Source organism: Leuciscus leuciscus (genome assembly GCF_965113295.1).
Source record: "Leuciscus leuciscus genome assembly, chromosome: 5".
Lineage (NCBI taxonomy): Eukaryota > Metazoa > Chordata > Actinopteri > Cypriniformes > Leuciscidae > Leuciscus > Leuciscus leuciscus.
In genome coordinates this window covers 14,071,847-14,094,881 of record NC_138729.1, presented here as the reverse complement: position 1 = coordinate 14,094,881, position 23,035 = coordinate 14,071,847, and the positions used below count along the sequence as shown (strand labels likewise).

The following is a 23,035-nucleotide window of genomic DNA, read 5'->3' as shown; positions in this document are numbered from 1 at the left end:
ATATAATTTAATCAATTTTAACAATACGGAAGCATGCCCTCAACACGGATAGGCCACCACAAGGCTGTAAGGAGGCAGTAGGAGCAAAAACTGTATTCTACTGTCGCTGGTGGCTCGTGCCACTCACCTACTGTCCTGTACACTGTCCTGCGCCACTCACTTATTGTCCTGTGCCACTGGTTTATGGTCCCGCACCACTGTCCCGTGAGACTTACAAATTGTTAAAAACCTAACCCTGAACCCTAAACCTAATCCTAGGACAGTGACAAATGACTAGGGACAGTAGGCACATCAGACGAGACGGGACATTGGGTGAGTGCCATGTGAGAGTAGGCAAGTGTCACAAAACAGCATGAGTTGTGTAGGACAGTGCATGGGACAGCAAGTCAGTGGCACAGCTGTGCACAGGACAGGTGGCATAAGACAGTTGATGAGTGGCGCAGCACAGGTCACGAGGCAGTGGATCAGTGGTGCAAACTACCAGCAACTATTGCTCCTACTGCTGGAGGAGAAACGACCAAGATCAAGTTTGCAGGTGATACCCCCATCATCAGTCCCATCAGAGATGAGTCTAAGTGCTCCATGGAGGTGAATTGGGATGTAGAATGGAGTACCAACAGCAAATTTCATCTTGAGAAGGATGCCAAAGTCCCAGTTATTATAGTTGACTATCCCATAACCCTGATACTCTCTGATACTCCCCCTGATGTCTCACATCAGACATAATTAATTGAATTGAAATGGGATATTAACATCCCACCTTATGAACAGGCACAAAAAAAAAAAAAAAAAAAACATTAAACACAACAAACTCTTCTAAAGCCATATATCTTATTCATCACTGCCTGGTATGGAAGGTCTGACAGACAGTCACACTGAATGGAAATGAGAGAGGATTGACACAAAAGTCCCTGTATTTAGAAATAATGTATATATGCATAATTTCCAGTGAATAAAATAAAATTATGAAAGGATATTTAAAGGTCTTCTTGTTGTAACCCCCCTTCCCCCCTAATTAAGTCTAATTTCATTATATATTATTTTGACCCAGCCCTTCCCTGGATACACATCAGCTTAACCACTATCATGCAAGGACAAATTTAATATTTTGGCAGCATTTACACTACCCATGTTAAAGTGTAGATTTGTCTTTGTGTTTTCTATAAAGATGGTCTGCTCAACATCAAGAGAAAAAAGGACATTACACCTGTGACTGAGCAGTAATAACTACCACTATGATGGGGAAACTGATGGGAGTCATGGGACAGGACAGTGAGGACACTGTAGGAAGGATGAATAAGAACCTGGTCACTGTAAAGGATATACACTATTGTCCATGAGGCAGATTCTGTCCATTATGACTGGTATTAGCAAACATCCCTATTTAACAAATGAATGGAGGACATAATCCATATTAATCACATCTAGAGTGCATTCACCTCTAGCAACTACTATAGTGTATTATGGTTAGGAATTAATAGGAAGATTCATTGTATACAACAGCCTGCTTTGTCTTAGTAGATTACTGTAGCCTATGACATTTCATCACATGACCTGGAGCATTTTGCTTTGTTGTTTAAAGTTATTGCAATTCAGCAATGACTGACTGTCATTGAGCTGAGCCCCATTTCATACATAACTTGAACCATGTTTGAGAGACAATGAGCCCTATTTTAACGATCTGAAACGCAAGTATCAAACGTGTAATGCAAGTAACTCTGGGATCTTGGGCGCTATTGCTATTATACCAGCGGGACTCTTGCACCCGACGCAAATCTAAAATGTGTTGGTCTGAAGTAGCTACATTATTCATAGGTGTGGTTTGGGCGTAACGTGAAATAAACCAATCAGAGCGACATCTCACATTCCCTTTAAGAGCAGGCGGGCTTGTTCCATTGATTATAACGGCGGATTTGCCAGACGCGCGCCAGGAGCGGTTCACAGCCGAGGAGACCGACGTTCTCGTCAGGGCCGTAAAAGACGTGACTTTGGGGATGGAGAACACACAGGCGTTTAAACAGGCGTATAAAAATTTGGGTAAATGTGTAAGCTAGATTATGCCTATTTTTTCTCATATTCATGGACACAACAATGATTCCCCTTGTATGTGAATATTTTTTTCTTGTAATAATGTATGGTTTTCTAAAAATGAGAACTGCTGCGTCTGTGTGTAGGCTAGATGAGATAAGCAAAGTGTGCGCGTTGTGCACACTCTACATTGATTGCATTGATGCGCAACGCGCCACTGATTTTAGAATATGTTTTTTTCCTAGTCAGTGGCGAAATTGTTTTCTAAACCTGCATAATAGAACCAGGGAACGTTTGCACCGAAACACGCCTCCTCTTTGCGCTGAACCGCCCCAGGGAGCGCAAGTTCATTCCCTAATTTACCGACGTGCGTCTGTGGAGGAAAAGTCCACTGTGCGCGGGTGCAAAATAGTAATGATACATGTGTCGGTGACGGTGTACAGTCAATTGCGCTGGGTGCAAGATAGGGCCCCGAGTGTCACTTTCTGTCAACTGCCCACAGCCTGGTTGCAGTGTTCTTTTTTTACCTGGCAAAAGAACCGGGCCCCAAGTTCCCATTTTAGAGAATAAAGTAAACGTTTGCTACTTAACAGCCCAGACTCTTCAGCAATGTAACCATTGGTACCACAATGAAGACGTGTGCAAGGTGTGCAACTTGAAAGGGACTATAGTGTGTACCAGTCTTTGACAGCAAGAGGAAGGAATTAAATGAAAAGTAGTTCCAGTACTGACTAAAGACACAGTAGAAATGATCAACATACAAGAGATTAGAAAAAACTAGCATGTGTAATACAAATGGGTCCCCAGTACTATTTACCAACAAGCCCAAATGATGTTAGTATGATGCCTACTAAAGGAAAAGCTTAGTATATTCATTCAAGTCTTCATGTACATCCTAGTATACAAATGACAACAATCTTTGCTAGGTATCACTTACAGTACATGAGTGTGAGTGATGTCTGTTAGACATGACATGGAAAAGCTTAGTAAATACAAATCTTTATTAAATCCATAAAAAACTTACCAAAAATGAACAAATAACATAAAAAACAAAACTTAACATTGTATTTGTGTGTGGGCGTGAGCACCACAGAAATGTTTGTTTTTTTGACAGAAATGTGTGTCTGAACGTTTTCCGAGAGCATGTGAGAAGGACACTTGTGAGGATCAATTAACATATAAGAGCACTGCACTTTTGTGTAGATTTTATGACAGAGCGAGAGAGTGTACGCGTCTGAAAGTATCAATCAGTTTCCCAGGTTGGAGGCCAGGTTTTCCCGCTGAAAAATGACAAGAGATAGGTGGTTAGTGAAAAAGGTATGAATAATGACTTCACATTCAATGCTGTAACGTCTACACTAGTAAACTACACTGCTGTAATACTATTACACAATATTAGAGTATTCAATAGGAGTGATTCTAAGATTAACCATAGGCCTAAAAAAATGAAAATAGCATCTAGAGTTTTCAATAAACAAAGGAAAATATCTAGACAACACCGTTTACAACTGGTAACTGTTTACTCATAACCTAATAAAATTAAGATAGTATACAGTAGTATACAGTAGATTGCAAAGACTTGAGAGTGAGAGTAGGGTTGGTAACGAATAGTATAGAATATAGAGTATAGAATAAAATTATAAGCATCATGATCACAGGCTACGGCTATAGGTCAATAGATGTTATTCAGCAGTTCCCCTTGAATCTAAATGTCAAAGTACACTTGAGACATGTTTATTTTCCTTTGATTTGTTTTTTGGCTCAATGTCATCTGTCAAACACAGTAGTTCTAACCAACTGGTTTAGTTGCCATGCAACGTGTTTTCTTTGAAGTTGCTGGAAGGTTTGTGTTGTGTCAATGTAAAAAATGGGGTATAGTAAGGGTGAAATGTCCAAGCGAGGGTACCATACCATAGATCGCAGGGCATCCAATCATACAGGAGTTCGGTCTTCCCCTGTGGAAGGCAAAAAAAGACATGGAAATGTGCTACATGAAATATTGCACACAGACTTACAATGCAAACTTAAATTGAATGATTTGCAGTGACATTAGGTGATCAGTTTTCAAATAATTTCAGTAATTTAAAATGTATTGTAAGAGGAAAACCCCTTGAGATGTGGCATCTAGTTTTCGAGGGGGCCTCTGATGCATGATTGTTTTAGAGAATGCACAAATAAAAATTTGTTTCCCTCCCTACACAAACAATTTCACACTCACTTTTTAATAATCTAAAAAATGTTTGCCTATCTTCCTTTGTGTGCCAGTTTTCTTTAAAATTCCAAAAACCTTATTACATTTTGTTTTACTTATTTGGAAATGAGACATTTGTACCACTCACTCTGAGACATTTTAAATTTTACTAAACATAATACTCAATGATAATCATTCACATTAAACCATATGTATTCTTGTGTGACTTTTTGGTGTGCATGAGAGAGAGAATGAAATGCAGATTAGGTGAGACTGCATGAGGGGGAGGTCAAATGTTAATTTCCAGCAAGATCCTTTGTCTTATTGAGCAGTGGTCGTTCTTCAACCAGTTTTTCAATTTTTTTTGTCTTACACGATTAAAGATAATAGGAACATGAATATTCCCCAGAACAACACCAATCAGGTCCATATTCTGATTACTTGCAAGCAATAGTCTGTCAGGATAGCAACCATCATATAGTTAACAGGGAAGAGGGTTCCCACCCTTTCTAAGCATCAAATTTAAGGACCTTTCAAGGATAATTCTACACTTTTAAAATGAAAATGTTTAGAGACATAGAGACAAGGCGTAATCTTATCGAAGTGACAACAAAGAATTCTCTGGTGATACAATTGGCACTATTGCTATGGACATGCATTCGAAATTTAGCAATAGGACACACTCCACTGTGACTACAGGAGATTCAGTGTTAGCTTTGCTGACATCTAAGCAGATGATGCGGGTCCCACCAATTATGGTTCGCTTTAGTTTAATTTATGATGCTGAGTAACTTATCACTTAACCCGCTGGGGTACCTGGGCCTTGAGTAGTGTGCCCAAGAAGGCAGTTTTAGGGCGGGCTGAAAGAGAAAACGGTGCATTCCAGCGCGTAACATACGTCACGACCAAGCAGTAGCGATTGGTTGAAGCAGAAAGTATCTACCTACCGGGAAGCAAATATCCCAATGGATAGGTTCCAGGCGCTTTGCACAAAGTGAAATAATGTGAAAGCGTTTGGTGCATCAGGCTAAGAATGGACATCATAAGATGGTCAAACTAAACCATCAAATCTCATGCAAAAACATGAACTGGTAAAAAAATGGCTGATCAAACCAGCTTCAAAACATGCTTAGGCTAGCCAAGATGTATTTTCTGTAGGGAAGGCATCATATCAGATAACACAATCTAACTACCTCTCCAATCCTACCTTTCTCTGCCTTGTCCGGATTATGCCACGGTATGGGTGCACATCCCGATTGTTGTGGGGGCAATCTTTCTGTTTTGTTCTCACTGTACAACATAAGTACATAGAGTAGTGAATGATAAATGATAATCCAAATGCAAATGTAGCCTTGAAAAATACTTGATACTTGAAAAACTTTACGTATCTACAACATGAAGACTGCATACAATTAATATGGAAATTAATTAAACCAATAATATTAGGAAGACCTGCACAACAAATCAATTCATACTCTGTGTTGATAAGGTAAAAAAGGGCAGAATATCAGATGTCAGATTTTAATTCACCTTTCTTTCTCTGATTTTGTCTTGTCCCTATATAAACAAATAGACTTGGTTCAGTACAGTACAGATATTTGAAGCTTAAGCATATTCTTTCAAAGATAAAGAACAGAAATAAAGCTGAAGCGCTTAAGACCTTGTGCTGTAGGAGGTTGGTTAAAATCCTGTTCCTGATCAGCCATAGTCACAGCCCCCTGGTCCATGCATATGGTGGCTACTGAATCTGAGGATGAGTGGAGAGATAGTGTTGTCTATCATAATATACAATTAAGTCATAACAGAGATCTGAGAAAAAAGAGCTTAAAGCGATACTCCAGAGTACATCCAATCATAGCCCTGTTGTTTAAGCTTCCCAAGTGCTGTTGGTAGGAAGAAGAATGTGATAATTTGGTACAACATAGACCACATAGAAAACCATCTGTTTGCGCTAATACAATGACACTATGAGCTCACTTTCAGTTTATTTTCTCATGGTACCATTCAGAGTAAACTTCCTGTTCTCTGTTTGGTCTATGTTGTACCAAATTCTCTCGTTCTTGTTCCTACTGACAACATACAGTGAGCTAAAATAACAGGGCTATGGTTGGAGGTTCTCTGGACACTGTAACACCTTGTCCTGTAGGAGGAGGGCTAAGATTCAATTCTGGACCATCCTCAGTCCCAGCCCCCAGGTCCAAATTCATGCCGGCTGTCAAATCTGAGGATGAGAATGAGTGGAAAGAAGATGTTGTCTCTCAAAAGTGTATACACAGATTACATAATATATAGTACAATTAGGGGCTGTATTCACAAAGAATCTTAGGGATGAAAGTATCTCAACATTTTAGGAGAAAATTTAGTGCTAAAATTTGCCTTAGTGAGGAAATTTTAACGTCATTTAGGAATTCTCTTTGTGCTAAAATTAAATTCTTTGTGAATACGGCCCCAGGTCAAAATAGAGATTTGCTGCTAAAGGACATCTCACAAGGATGTAAAGAACAGAAATAAAGCTGAAGAGCTTAAGACCTTGTGCTGTAGGAGGTTGGTTAAAATCCTGTTCCTGATCAGCCATAGTCCCAGCCCCCTGGTCCATGCATATGGTGGCTACTGAATCTGAGGATGAGTGGAGAGATAGTGTTGTCTATCATAATATACAATTAAGTCATAACAGAGATCTGAGAAAAAAGAGCTTAAAGCGATACTCCAGAGTACATCCAATCATAGCCCTGTTGTTTAAGCTTCCCAAGTGCTGTTGGTAGGAAAAAGAATGTGATAATTTGGTACAACATAGACCACATAGAAAACCATTTGTTTACGCTAATACAATGACACTATGAGCTCACTTTCAGTTTATTTTCACATGGTACCATTCAGAGTAAACTTCCTGTTCTCTATTCGCTCTATGTTGTACCAAATTCTCTCGTTCTTGTTCCTACTGACAACATACAGTGAGCTAAAATAGCAGGGCTATGGTTGGAGGTTAGCCTGGGAAAACCCAGACAAACTTCCCGGCAAATTTAGATTTGCTCTGCAAGTAGTCTGGCAAAGAGCTCATTCAAGCCCATTTGTAATTCGTCAAATCGAGGCACCAATCAGAAACATTAAGGTGTGCTTTACACGATGACGATCACTCTGATTGGTTTTAGGTCTAGCCTATCCAATTGCGCCCAGAGGCATTTGAGCGACCTCCGTTGGTGAAGTGCACCAACTTTTAAATGCATTATTATATTCAAATTGCAAACACATGAGGACAGTCTCCATGAAAGACCCACTGGCAGATGAACGTGCTGCTACATTTCTCTCAGAAACGGTAGGAAATTAAATTAGATTTAATAGAGGATTTTAACTGTGACGAGATGATTGACAGGGCAGTTTACGTGACAGGACGCACGTGACAGATCCGTCCGATAAAGATGAAGTAGTATGTCCCAAAGCTTGCCTACTTTTTTCTACACATTCAAAAGTAAATACCTTTCCTTCACAAAAAGAGTACATACTTTTATGGCGTAGTGTAACTTAGGCGAATTGGGACGCAGCATATGGCTTTACACATGACGATCGCTCTGATTGGTTTTAGGTCTATCCAATCACGCCCAGAGGCATTTGAGCGCATCCGTTGGTGATGCCCCTTTGAAAATGAGTAATTAATGAAGCTTTGCCAGACCAAAACTCAGTTACTACTGAGAATGGTCTGGTTTTAACCAGGCTAGTTGGAGGTACTCTGGACACTGTAACACCTTGTCCTGTAGGAGGAGGGCTAAGATTCAATTCTGGACCATCCTCAGTTTCAGCCCCCCGGTCCAAATTCATGCTGGCTGTCAAATCTGAGGATGAGAATGAGTGGAAAGAAGATGTTGTCTCTCAAAAGTGTATACACAGATTACATAATATATAGTACAATTAGGGGCTGTATTCACAAAGAATCTTAGGGATGAAAGTATCTCAACATTTTAGGGGAAAATTTAGCGCTAAAATTTGCCTTAGTGAGGAAATTTTAACGTCATTTAGGAATTCTCTTTGTGCTAAAATTAAATTCTTTGTGAATACGGCCCCAGGTCAAAATAGAGATTTGCTGCTAAAGGACATCTCACAAGGATGTAAAGAACAGAAATAAAGCTAAAGAGCTTAAGACCTTGTGCTGTAGAAGGTTGGTTAAAATCCTGTTCCTGATCAGCCATAGTCCCAGCCCCCTGGTCCATGCATATGGTGGCTACTGAATCTGAGGATGAGTGGAGAGATAGCATTGTGCCTCATAAAAGTTTAGTTAGGTGCAGTGAAAAGACATCTGCTGCTAAAGCACATTCTCACAAAAATCTCAAGGAAAACACAAAGCGAAGGCACCAAATCTGGGCCAAACGCACCTTGTACTCCTGTTGATGGGTTGGCTATTGTCTCAAAATGCAGAGTGACAGTAGCCTCCTCAGACTCATGGCTACTGTCTGTTGCCTGGTTTGTATTTGCTAGAAGAGTACAAATACAAAAACATTTACAATATGCAATTAGGTCAAAATGTGAAAGCTAAGGCAAAATAAAACAACACCCACAAGCCTCAGATACTCAGAGAAGCAAAGTTGCCCTTACTATTTCCAGTAATTACTCAACACCATCTACCCCTACATACATAATAATCTAAAAAAAATACACAGATAAATTGTATAGTATACAAATATAATCTTACCTTCAACCATCATTTTAAAAATCTCATGTATGTTTTGCACACACGTCTGTGCATTCTTGCCCAACACCAGATCTTTAGGCAAGATCATTTTGGCCTTCTTGTGTGGATATTCCAGAAGGAGCAAAGGCCTCCAGCCGACTGAGTGCAGCTTCTCTATCTAAAGATGGAAAAAAACAAAAAACAAAAAAAAAACAATTACAAGTACTTTGGTGTGGGTGTATATGGATCTTTGTCTGCTTATCAGAATATCACAAAGCTGGGACACAAATGCAGGTCAACACGAAATACTTAGGGTCAAGGCATACTTTTGGAACATTACAAGGAATAGTTGTATTCAAGATCCCAGAAGATCCCAGAAGCCCTTTGCATGGCTGACTAAACAGGCTTGTTCGACTTGGCTGGCTGGCTAGGTGGGTGGGACTTTTTTCGTTGGGCAAAAGTGATATTGCTGAATTTGCATGGGCTTTTGCCCAACAAGTCTCACCCACTTAGCCAGCCAGCCAGCCAAGTCGAACAAGCCCTGCCAGATCTTCTGTGATCTTAAATGCAGCTAGTATATTGACAAATCACAATGACAGAGCAGTGGACAAAGGAAACCCAAGGAAACCCAAGCACATGACAAAACTACAAGACAAGAACAAAAGACCAAAATAGTAAGAGTATGCACATGCATGTGTCATGTTCATCCTTCATAAACATGTAAGTTAGCCTGGATGCCAGCCGAACTTAGCCCGGTCCACAACATTTTTAGGTCGGGAAGTTCGGTCTGGACTCGATCCGTTGAGGAGCTATTATGCTCGAACAAAAATTGTTCTGACCAATCAAATGGTCAGGGCGGGCTTTATACGATGATGGACAGATGAGCAACGTAATCATCCACGTCATCTAAGAGCGCTTGGGTTGAATTCGTTTACAACAAAGATGACTGCCTCTGAAGAATTGTTATTTCACGAGTTCACACTTACAAATAAGTCAGATAGAATAAATGCATGTTTGGCGTGCTGTCCGAGGAGAGGTTCCGGGCTCGGTATTCGGCCCGAACCCAAAGTACTCCCCCCGTATTCCAGGCTGTGGAAGAACAAACCGAGAGTGAGTGGAGGCATGCTGAAAAATGTCAAGGAATGTTAGGTGAGTTGACTGAGTGAATAAATATATGCTTCCTCTCATGCTGATAGTGTAGACCGTAGACGGTCATTGTTTGATGACAAGTTGATTGGATTGATTATTTGAACGTGCTCCTCTCGAACTTTGTTTATAAAACATTATGTGTAGATTCCGCCATCGCGACAGTTATAGATGATATCGACAGCGCATTCGTTTTAAAAAAGAGGAACAGAGAACCACGATCAAGGCATTTGTAGATCAGAAACATGAATGAAAAACATACGTCACTTACTCCGTTGCTCTGATTGGTTGTAGGCAGAGCCGTTGACTATCCAATTGAGTGGAGAGGCATTTTCCTTCCTGGTTCAGTTGAAACGCCCCATAATCAAAGCTCAGTGGAGCAGTATCAGACTCTGAGTATGACGACGTCAGGCAAGTAGCCTGTAGCAATGTAAGTAGCAATGTCGCTTCATATCAAGAACAGTGTTAGTAGTATTACTTTTGGTGAAAACTAAATGCCATTTCGTATGAAATGCAGTCTCACTCACTAACAAGGTCAGATGGTAGCACCATTAGATTTCAGTCTGATATCTAATGCACCTGTGTCTTATTGGCCAAGTTCAGTTCACGTGTCAAATAGCTCACAAAATGTGATGTCAACAGAGCGCCATGTGCTTACATACTGGTGCTTGTTGTGCAAAGGGGAAAGTCAAATGTTCTTCATATGAAGAGCACTGTGAAACATCTTACAGTACTGCATCGCAGGCTATGACCAAAGTGATCCTGAGAGTCTTTGGTCTGTTTGCAATGTTTTTCAATGACAGTAGAGTAGTTAAGATGCTGAAACTGTTGAATAAATAGCCCACATAAAGATGTTAATGCATTATCTTGTCTAAGAATCAGAAAGTCCCCTCAAGTACCCCAAAATAACTGGACTATGGTGACATAGAACAACAAAAGTTACTTACCAAAATGACGGCATCGTCCCATAAGTGTGAGGTCACCTGGTTTTTTTTAGTGTTGGCAACCCATGTCTTTTTTTTTTGCTCAAATTTTTCAATCTTTTTTTTTAGGCGCACATTTTTAGGCTGTGGGGCCTTGCAAATAGGGCACATTTTGAAGCCATTAAAAATTTTATTGTTGCATGCTGTGCAGGTCTTCTTGAGCCCTCCACTTTTTGACATGTTTTGATTCTGTAAACCAGACAGAAGGCATAATGTCTGTTACCATTGTAGAAAACTACAAATTCCTTTATGGTCCAGTAATTTTAAGCCAAAATGGGGGTCAACCTTGAACAAATTGCAACAGAAGCAAACTCAACTGATTTTGTATCCTCAATATGTCCTGAGTAAGGAAAAAAAAAACGAAGAATCCCATTAGGGGAAAGTTTAGAAAAAGACCCAAATATACCCTATTCATACGCCTATGCATTTTTTTTCTCACGTGAATAGGGTAACATTTTTAACCTTTAGATATCACCATGAAAATTACTGAGTTGATTACTTATATCAAGACAAACAAAAAATGTATTACAAGTTTTTATTATTGTTTGTTAACATGGACAAACGGTGCATAATCTAATTACGTATGTGCTAATTTGCATAAATAGCAACAGATCTAAACATTGGGTATAGTTATAGGTGAAAATGTCTTGTTGGATCTTGTTGACATATAACAGTAAAATACTTAATGTTAAGGTCTGAATGGAACCCATTTAGGCTACCCATGAGCATTAATACATAGAGGCAGGAAGAAGTACTTTAAACCAGCCTCTATTAATTATTATTGCAGAGATGGGGTTTGGGGCTGGGTCCGTGGGACTGTTTCTGGGGATTCACTTTTTATTTTACTTACCTTTTGTCTTCTGCATTCTCCTTACCATTGTCTCCTGTTCTTCCCTCAGACTCGTCCCCCAGAAACAATCCCCCAAACCCAATCTCTTAAAAATTAATAAAGGCTGGTTTCTAAAGTACTTCTTCCTGCCTCTATGTATTAATGTTCATGGGTAGCCTAAATGGGTTCCATTCAGACCTTAACATTAAGTATTTTACTGTTTTAAGTCAACAAGATTCAACAAGACATTTTCACCTGGCTTCACCCAATGTTTAGATATGTTGTGGTATTTATGCAAATTAGCACATACAGGCCTTCGTAATTAGATTATGCACCGTTTGTCCATGTTAACAAACAATTAAAAAAAAACTTGTAATACATTTTTTGTTTGTCTTGATATAAGTAATCAACTCAGTGATTTCCATGGTGATATCTAAAGGTTAAAAATTCTACTCTATTCACGTGAGAGAAAGAATGAATAGGCGTATGAATAGGGTATATTTGGGTCTTTTTCGAAACTTTCCCCTAATGGGATTCTTCGGGACTTTTTTTCCCTTACTCAGGACATATTGAGGATACAAAATCAGTTGAGTTTGCTTTTGTTGCAATTTGTTCAACCTTTTTTCATAAAATGACTGGACTATTTTAAGACATTTTAACTAAAAGTTTTAATTTCTGCCCGTTGAGAAACCATTTCATCCTAACCAATAAACATGTGTTTTACAATCCACTTTTGAAACAGTAACGTTGAAACAGTAACGTTAGCCAAAGTTTGCATTATTGCAATTGCAGTGCGGGAATAAACAATAAAGGTGATGTAAATAAATACGTAACGCAGGCTTGAGATACATACCGATCTGTAGAGGTGATCCTCGCAATGGCTGTAAAAACCGCGAAATTCTAGGATGCGCGTACGGAAGTGTGACGTGTCGCCGTCATGGCAACAGACTCATCTGATTTAACATTCATTTATTATTAATCTTTATCGTGTTTTGTTGTTTGTATATGCCTATCTGTCAATTCCGTGAACAGTAAAAAAAATAAATAATAATAATAATAATAGTAAATTAGTCCAAATAGTATTTAAACTAAGGCTGATGGATGGAGAGGTGGGGAGTTTGATTGATCAAGCCTGCCTCTAGTGATCCGGTTATCCGTGTGTCCACCACGGAATAATCCGTGGTGCCATCACAGAATTTCACAATATGCAAAGGGATACAAAACTGATCAGGGGGGGATAAGAGGTTCACAGTTTAATTGGGCTACATTGCATCGCAAACACAGACAACTTGAATAGCCTACTTAAAGTGTCAAAATCAGCAATAGGCAATATCGTCCAGTGAAGGTGAAACAATCTACTGAATATTCCGTGGTACCGTCACGGAATGAGGTGACCAGAAGCTATCATAGCGATTAAACGACGACAGAACAGTGCAATATCAAGTTAAAATCCCTTTGAGACTAAACATTTAAACTGAAGTACTTTAAGTAAACTCAGAATATTTAAAGCCATACGTTTCCAAATTATAAAACGACGTCAATTGGGGGAGCGCAAGTGATCCGGTTATCCGTGTGTCCACCACGGAAGAATCCGTGGTGCCATCACAGAATGTTATGCAAAGGGCTATACAAACTGATCAGGGGAGATAAGAGGTTCACAGTTTAATTGGGCTACATTGCATCGCAAACTTGAATAGCCTACTTAATGTGTCAAAATCAGCAATAGGCAATATCGTCCAGTGAAGGTGAAACAATCTACTGAATATTCCGTGGTACCGTCACGGAACGTGGTGACCAGAAGTTATCATAGCGATTAAACAATGCAATATCAAGTTAAAATCCCTTTAAAACTAAACATTTCAAGTGAAGTACTTTAAGTAAACTCGGAATATTTAAAGCCATATACGTTTCCAAATTATAAAACGACGTCAATTGGGGGAGCGCAAGTGATCCGGTTATCCGTGTGTCCACCACGGAATAATCCGTGGTGCCATCACAGAATTTCACAATATGCAAAAGGCTATACAAACTGATCAGGGGGGGATAAGAGGTTCACAGTTTAATTGGGCTACATTGCATCGCAAACACAGACAACTTGAATAGCCTACTTAAAGTGTCAAAATCAGCAATAGGCAATATCGTCCAGTGAAGGTGAAACAATCTACTGAATATTCCGTGGTACCGTCACGGAATGAGGTGACCAGAAGCTATCATAGCGATTAAACGACGACAGAACAGTGCAATATCAAGTTAAAATCCCTTTGAGACTAAACATTTAAACTGAAGTACTTTAAGTAAACTCAGAATATTTAAAGCCATACGTTTCCAAATTATAAAACGACGTCAACTGGGGGAGCGCAATTGTTGGAACAGGGAATCCGTGTGTGGACCACGGATGCTGCCTGTCATTGACTTACATAGGGATCACTTCCGTGGGCACATCACGGAATTTTCGGCGATTCCGTGAAACTGTCACGGATTTTGAGTTAAGGGGCCGTGTTCATTTCACGGAATTCTGTGAGACCAGGTTGCAATCGCTCCAGCGGCTCGTTACAGTCCAACGGCTTTCGTAACGTTAATAAATCTTCAATATATCATGAGTTTGCTGTTACAGTCTCTAAACCGTGCAGCCGTTTCTCCGCTCACAGCATTGAAGTTCAGTCTCGTCACTGTGTTCATGTTGCCGTTTCCTCAACAGAGTAATGCTTCAAGTTCTCACCCATCATGCGTTGTCTTTTGTTTGGTCTGGTTTCGGGTTGGGAAAAGATCGTATAGCTAATTCTCAAAAGTTCATTGAACTTCACTGAACTTGAATGCAATCAGCTGCGCAATTTACAAACTTAATGGCTGCGAGTAAATCGGTGTTTTCTGCTTGAAGTATTTTGTTTGCCAGATAAGTTTCATTAGGCTACATTTCTAATCAAGCATACATTCATAACTGTAAAATAAAATAAAAATTCAGGGATTGACATTAAGGTTTTCAGCTTATATTGACTTCAATTAATCAGTTCTGTAATGTTATAAGTTAAAGGTATGTAATGATGTCAAGGAGGCAGTTTAACTTTATCAAGCCCTGGTGCCGTCTAACAAAACACATGCATTAAGTTACAGTACAGACAATCTGCAGTCACTGAAACTTTCAGCAGTATTTGTGTATTTATGACAGCATATTTCATTCAATACTTCACTTTGACAGCATTATAAATAAATAGAATGTATAAGTCATTCTTACTCTTAAGGCCTTCAAGAGTTAAGACACATCAAGACGTTGTAAAAGAACTAGCGGGGACGGAAGCTGAATGTGTCGTCGTCTCGTTATTTACGTGCAGCCAGTCAGACTGTTTTCTCTTCTCGATTCAACATGCTCAGTCGGCCAAAAAACAAAAACAAAAGAAAAACAGTAAGTCAGTGTTGCCCATTTAGCGATGTTGTCTTTCCCACCCCTTTCATCAAATCTCACCTAGCGACTTCTTGGACAAACCGTATATAGTTTGTGAAACTCGCTAGTATGATGTCATCTAGCGCCATTTAGCAAGCAGTTTTAGCTACTGTCCATTGAAAGCCGTTCGCATCAGAGCAATGAAGTCTGACTGGTGCTGATTGTTCAGAACTCAATGCAAAAACAGGCGAATGACGCTCAACAACGGCCCGATGTTGGTCAACGGCCGACCGTCAGCTTGGTGTGTCCCGAGCCTTTTAGCATTAAAGGGTAGAAGCTGTCCACTTACAATCCAACATATCATAACAGGGTGGATGTTTTTAGCTAATAGAGCCAATTGCTAGCTAGGAAAGAATGACATGCTAGCAGAAGATTAACATTTAGAAAAAGAATAAATAAATCAATTTCATAAATTATAAAATTAGTAATGTGGTGGCAAACAAAATTATATCACTGAATAAGAGACAAACACACATCTTAAAGATAAAATTTCTTCCACACTAACAAGCACAAAAACACACAACAAATACTAAAACTTCAAATAAAATGAAAATAAAAAAAATAAAAACAGTTTCAAAATAGAAGTAAAAATAATAATAGTATTACGATTCGTCTAGGGTTAATCGTAACAAAAGAATAAAATAAATAAACATGTCTCCCACGCCCAGTCGTCAGACCCAAAGAACTCAAGTGACTTCAAAAATCAAGAAAAAACGATAAACGTTTTATTAAGACAAAAAAAATTGAACTATTTGAAAGTTAAATGTAACCAAATAAAGTAACAAAAAAACAGTAGGTGTTATAGTCTTCAGGAAGACCCAAGGCCCAAAATAACAAACAAAACAGATAATAAATAAAATAAGCAACTAACTTCCCTCAAAGTATCCAAAATCAAAATTACAACAAATTACCCTCCATACTCAAACAAAACAGAACGAACAGGATTTCAAAAGAAAAGGGCAGGTCAACCCTACAAAGAACACCACTAAAAACAAAAAGAAAGTAATTAACATATAAGCTACTACAACAATGGTCTGACGGCTGGAGAGGAGCCAGGAGGAGTGCGACCGGCCCGGAATCGCAACAACTCGTCCTCTCGAAACGGAAGCACGGTCTTAAACCCACGTAAAGGGGTGGAGCCAGCTCACAGCTAATCATCGTAATCCTAAAACAGAGCAGCAAAATAAGCACACACACAAAAAACAACAATAACAAAATAAATACAAATACAAACAATATACAAACTCAAAACATTATACAAAATTACATAATTCCGTAACACCCCCTCCACTAAGAGTTAACATCATTCCTATACAGAGCGTGACAATGCATCTGCTAACACATTCTCTTTTCCTTTCTTATAACAGATGTCAATATTAAACTCTTGTACAATCAATGCCCACCGCATAATGCGCTGATTAGAGTTCTGCATTTTTGCAAGAAAAGTTAGTGGATTATGATCAGTAAAAACTTTAACAGGCAATGAACTCGAACCCACATATACTTCAAAGTGCTGAAGAGACAATAATAGCGCTAAAGCTTCTTTTTCGATAGTGCTATAATGCAGTTGATGTTTTAAAAACTTCTTCGAGAAGTAACACACAGGATGATCCATGCCGTGGTCGTCTTCTTGCAAAAGCACAGCACCAGCTCCATTTGCGCTAGCATCCACCTCAATTTTGAAAGGAACGGAAAAGTTCGGAGCTTTTAACACAGGGGTGCTACATAAAAGACTTTTAACCGAATCAAAAGCTGTTTGACAAAGATCAGACCAAACAAAATCTCGAGATTGACTAAGCAAATTCGTAAGAGGCAGAACAATATCAGAAAAATTTCTGCAGAAACCACGATAATAACCAACCATGCCTAAGAACCGCCTCAATTCTTTCTTAGTTCTTGGCATAGGGAATTCTAGGATAGCTTGCACTTTAGCAGAAACTGGGCAAACTTGTCCCTGACCCACCTGCTTTCCTAGGTAGGTTACCGTAGCTTTACCAAACTCGCATTTTGCGAGATTAACGGTAAGCGAAGCCTCTTGAAAGCGATTAAAGACATCGTGAAGGGTTTTCAAATGATCATCCCAAGTGGAGGAATAAATCACAACATCATCTAAATATGCTTCACAATTAGAAACACCAGCTAATACAGAATTCATAAGGCGCTGAAATGTTGCCGGAGCATTTCGAAGACCGAAAGCCATAACGGTGTATTGTAGTAGATTGTCAGGAGTGACGAACGCAGAAATTTCGGCAGCCCGGGGCGTCAAGGGTACCTGCCAATATCCTTTAAGCAGATCTAATTTTGTAACGAACCTAGCAGAACCAACTTTATCCACGCAGTCCTCCATACGAGGAAGGGGGAACGAATCTGCTTTCGTAACTGCATTAACCCTTCGATAGTCGGTGCAGAAACGAACTGAACCGTCACTCTTGGGAACCAGGAGACATGGTGAACTCCAAGGACTGTAGCTAGGAACAGCAAGACCATTGTCCAGAAGATACTTTATCTCAGATTGCATTAACTCACGTTTGGTGGGATTTAAACGATAAGCATGCTGCTTAATTGGAGTATGATCTCCTACCTCAATGTCATGAAACGCAGCAGTAGTACGTGAAGGCACATCTGAGAACAGAGCATGGTGAGACTGTATTAACTCACTTACATCACTTCGAGACGAATCAGGCAGGTATGACAGAAATGATTCTAAATCTGCAAAAATTTGTGAATTCTGCAATCGCACACCAGTCACAGGGATATTTCGCAGAGTCAGTCCATCTTCATCAGGACAATATGTCATAGACACAGAAACAGAAGCAACCGGGACAATAGGGTTATTTGACTCTTTGTCATCGTCTCGCGTCACATATGGCTTTAACATATTAATATGACATACGCGAGTCTTCCTTTTTCTGTCCGGAGTACATATCACATAATCGGTTTCACTGAGCTTAGACTCGACAACATACGGCCCATGAAAACGTGCTTGCAAAGCACACCCCAAAATTGGTAGTAAAACTAAGACTTTGTCGCCTTTGTCAAAACTGCGAAAAACGGCCTTTTGATCAAAATGGCTTTTCATCTTCGCCTGGGTAGACGATAATGAGATACGAGCCAGATCACATACTTTATGCAACCGCTCACGAAAGGAGCTCACATAATCCAACACATTGGTCGAAGTGGATTCCCATCCACTTTTCTTTCAAAAGCTTAAGTGGACCTCAGACAGTATGCCCAAAAACCAAGTCTGCCGGACTAAAACCCAAAGATTCTTGTGTAGTTTCACGTATAGCAAATAACAGTAATGGTAAGCCTTCGTCCCACTCTTTGGCAGAATCAGCGCAATAGGTACGTAACATAGACTTTAAAGTCTGGTGAAATCTTTCCAAAGCGCCTTGAGACTCTGGATGATAGGCACTAGCCACATGATGTTTTATGTTCAGTTGAGTCAAAACTTGTTTAAACACCCTGGACATAAAATTAGATCCTTGATCGGTCTGTACTATTTTTGGCAAGCCAAAAGTAGAAAAAAATTTAATCAAAGATCGCAACACGACCTTAGTACTCAGAGAACGTAATGGTATAGCCTCTGGGAAACGAGTAGCCGTACACATCAGAGTGAGTAAATATTTATGCCCAGTTTTCGTTTTGGGCAACGGACCAACGCAATCTATTATGAGGTGTTCAAACGGCTCTCCCACAACGGGTATAGGACACAAAGGAGCAGGAGGAATCATCTGGTTTGGCTTTCCAACCAGCTGACAAACATGACAGGATCGACAGTGTTTCACTACATCTGATTTCAACCCAGGCCAGAAAAAAATGTCTTAAAATGCGTTTATAAGTCTTCGTAATACCTAGATGGCCCGAAAAATTATGGTCATGATCCAAAGTCAAAACGTGAGAACGCGAATTCATAGGTACCACGATCTGATAGACTGAATTGCATTCAACTTCACAAACAACTGATGACCACTTGCGCATTAATAATCCATCATCCCAGAAATATGCAACAGGTCTCTTATCTAGATCATCTTTCTCCACTGCTAACATTCGGCAACGAGAAAGAGAAACATCCTGCCGTTGTTCAGTAATTAATGACGCTCTGTCAATGAACAATGACAGGTCAACTTCAGCACTCAAGTGCGTGGACAGCGACTCAGTGCGCTTTAAGCCCTGAACGTCAGAAGTATTAAGAGATTCATCAACAGGTTCAGTCAGATTCAAGAAACTATCAGAAAGACCTGCTACAACTCCGAATTTACGAGCTTGCGCTCGCGTAACTGCGCACGCAGGAAACACAGAAGGAAATTCAGAAGCCAAATATTTTGAATTTTGAAGTTCATAAATCGGATCATTGATAACTTCGGGTAACGGCAAAACTTTTTCTCCGGCAACATCATTACCGAGGATTAACTCAATTCCTCTAATAGGCAACTGCGGACGCACAGCAATTTTAACAGGACCAGAAACTAGGTCAGACTTAATATTCACATAATGCAATGGTACTTCAAGTATTCCCAGTTCAATGCCTTGAACTAAGACAGTTGAATTACATGACGAATCCTTCGAGAATGGTAACACACTATCAAGTATGAACGATTGAGCTGCTCCGGTGTCACGGAGAATCCGAATTGATTTCGTTTCGTTTTTATCAACGAAAGATACTACACCATCACAAATAAACGGATCATATCCTGAATCAACATTTCGTTCATCGAGGTTAATTTTCGATTGCACACGAACGAAACCAACACTTTTAGGATTATCCCTTCTTGGTGACTGATTTTTCCTTTTAAGTACTGGACACACCGCAATCAGATGGCCAAATTCGTGACAGTAGAAGCATTCGCGATTTTCTCCTTGATTTGGAACTACAGTTTTCGTATATTTCACATTTTTACCCACACTATTTTGAGAATTTTCACGACGATTAGGTGGCAAAAAATTATTTTTGTGCGTTAGAACAAATTCATCTGCACAAACAGCGGCCTCCGAAAGTGTGGTCACCTTCTGATCATTTAGATGCACCACAATTCTATCAGATAACGAATTCTTGAAATCTTCAAGTAATACCAATTCACGAAGTTTACCGAAATCACTTACCTTGCTGGATTGACACCACTTATCGAAAAGAGCTCCCTTGTCACGGGCAAACTCCACAAACGTCTGATTGGCACCTTTTAAATGACAACGAAACTTCTGACGATAAGCTTCTGGGACTAACTCATAGGCTCGGAGCACAGACGCCTTTAATGCATCGTAGTCAAGACTGTCTTCAATTGACATAGCAGCACATAGCCTACCTCCTGCGCTTTCCCAACCAACTTGCACTGAAGTAAAAGCGGCCAGATTTCCCTAGGCCAACGCAAGGCAGCGGCTATACGTTCAAACGCATTAAAATAGGAGTCAACCTCACTTTCTCTAAACGTAGGGACTAATCGAATTTGTCTACTGATGTCAAATTCATTTGAATTTATAGGTGACGCATGAGAATCAACATTAGCAGAAGGGGCAGGTGATAAAGGAACTTTAAATGTACTCACCGGCAAACGACGCGCACCTTGGCTTTCCAGATCGTACTGCTTCATCTTCAAAAGCTGTGTACTATGCTCCTGCCGCTTAACTTCTAAATCAAGTTCTTTAAGCCTAACTGCCAGTTTAAGATCTTCTGTGTTTAAACCTACTAGTGGATTAGCCACAGCATTTCTATCCACAGATTCCCCACCAGTGACTTCCGCATCCTGCTGCACACCTGTTTCGGCATTTCGCAACTCTGGACTGGATTCATCAAATTCAAAAACTCCGATCCTCACTAACCTATCACACAAAGTTTCCCAAATTACTTGCTTCGTCCCAGCTCTTGGAATAGGTATATCATAAAAATCAGCTATCAGAAACAAGTCAGATTTACGACATTTCTCTAATGCTTGCAAAGTAGGTGAAAGTCTAAACGCTTCAATGCTAAAGTCCATTATATAACCATTTCCAACTCCCCTGCACAAATAAAAGATGCCAATCAGAAACAACAATACATGCATTTAGCAAATAGCGTACTCACCAGCAAGATTTCCGAAAAACACCCCAGCGAGCAAAAAGTCGTCTAGAAGACGTCTAAAAGACGTCATTCTTAGACATCCAGAAGACGTCCTCACAGGAGCCAGAATGAAAGTTTTTTATACGTCTTTTCTGGACATTGTATAGACGTCAATTAAAGACGTGCTAAAGACGTCATTCTTAGACATCCAGAAGACGTCCTCACAGGAGCCAGAATGAACGTTTTTAATACGTCTTTTCTGGACATTGTATAGACGTCAATTAAAGACGTGCTAAAGACGTCATTCTTAGACATCCAGAAGACGTCCTCACAGAAGCCAGAATGAAAGTTTTTTATACGTCTTTTCTGGACATTGTATAGACGTCAATTAAAGACGTGCTAAAGACGTCATTCTTAGACATCCAGAAGACGTCCTCACAGGAGCCAGAATGAACGTTTTTTATACGTCTTTTCTGGACATTGTATAGACGTCAATTAAAGACGTGCTAAAGACGTCATTCTTAGACATCCAGAAGACGTCCTCACAGGAGCCAGAATGAAAGTGTTTTATACGTCTTTTCTGGACATTGTATAGACGTCAATTAAAGACGTGCTAAAGACGTCATTCTTAGACATCCAGAAGACGTCCGCACAGGAGCCAGAATGAACGTTTTTTATACGTCTTTTCTGGACATTGTATAGACGTCAATTAAAGACGTGCTAAATACGTCATTCTTAGACATCCAGAAGACGTCCTCACAGGAGCCAGAATGAAAGTTTTTTATACGTCTTTTCTGGACATTGTATAGACGTCAATTAAAGACGTGCTAAAGACGTCATTCTTAGACATCCAGAAGACGTCCTCACAGGAGCCAGAATGAACGTTTTTTATACGTCTTTTCTGGACATTGTATAGACGTCAATTAAAGACGTGCTAAAGACGTCATTCTTAGACATCCAGAAGACGTCCTCACAGGAGCCAGAATGAAAGTTTTTTATACGTCTTTTCTGGACATTGTATAGACGTCAATTAAAGACGTGCTAAATACGTCATTCTTAGACATCCAGAAGACGTCCTCACAGGAGCCAGAATGAAAGTTTTTTTTACGTCTTTTCTGGACATTCTATAGATGTCAAGTAAAGACTTGCTACAGATGTAATTGTTAGACATCTAAAGGCAGTCAGAATAAAAGTTGTATTAGACGTGTTTTCTGTAGTAGAAATGTCAAAGACTCTTAAAGACCCATACTGACATGGAAATCCTATATGTGCATTTTTCAAGGATCCAACTTTAAAAAATATTTACTTACAAATATTTACAAAACAGTGGCAGTGAGGGAGCTAGTTCTCACTGAGAAAAACCCAGTTACTCAAAGTTAATGGTTGTCGTGTCATGAAACTGCAGACACACAGACCATAGACCTAAATAAGATTTTAAAGAATATTGATAATATTGAATATTCAATTGAATAACTGTGTAGTGTATATACTTGCATTTGTATATCTTAACAATATAACTGTAATAAACTGCTTACCATTTTCCTGTAAAACAAACTAATCACTCCAAGAAATCAACTATTTAAATCTCAAAATATATTTTTATTACTATTTTGTTCTGCTGGACCAAAACTTAACAGCCGGAAGACTAAAGTATAAATTAACACAATACAACTTAAAAGCCTGAACAGTAAAGTTGTAAATTAACACAATTTCCCTTTAAATAAT

At 39.5% G+C, this 23,035-nt stretch overlaps 1 protein-coding gene across 1 annotated transcript; it reads right to left on the bottom strand.

The window, feature by feature from the left end:
* Positions 1-2,758: 2,758 nt before the first annotated feature.
* LOC309499951 (uncharacterized protein) lies at positions 2,759-10,417 on the bottom strand. The gene is made up of 12 exons (XM_082171512.1): positions 10,297-10,417; positions 8,901-9,057; positions 8,584-8,682; positions 8,355-8,441; positions 7,960-8,046; positions 6,749-6,835; positions 6,354-6,440; positions 5,880-5,966; positions 5,750-5,776; positions 5,427-5,509; positions 3,940-3,983; positions 2,759-3,308 (listed from the first exon to the last, which is right to left on the bottom strand). The coding sequence occupies exons 2-12, from the start codon at positions 8,986-8,988 to the stop codon at positions 3,272-3,274; spliced, it is 813 nt and encodes a 270-aa protein (XP_082027638.1). The 5' UTR covers positions 8,989-9,057; positions 10,297-10,417; the 3' UTR covers positions 2,759-3,271.
* Positions 10,418-23,035: the final 12,618 nt, after the last annotated feature.

Bases quoted from the DNA above. Each gene is read 5' to 3' on its own strand.
- LOC309499951 (XM_082171512.1), bottom strand. From the start codon at position 8,988: ATGATCTTGCCTAAAGATCTGGTGTTGGGCAAGAATGCACAGACGTGT. The intron at 8,442-8,583 runs GTGCGTTTGGCC...ACTCATCCTCAG, and splicing joins CCCATCAACAGGAGTACAAG to ATTCAGTAGCCACCATATGC. The intron at 3,984-5,426 runs GTAGGATTGGAG...TGCCTTCCACAG, and splicing joins TCCGGACAAGGCAGAGAAAG to GGGAAGACCGAACTCCTGTA.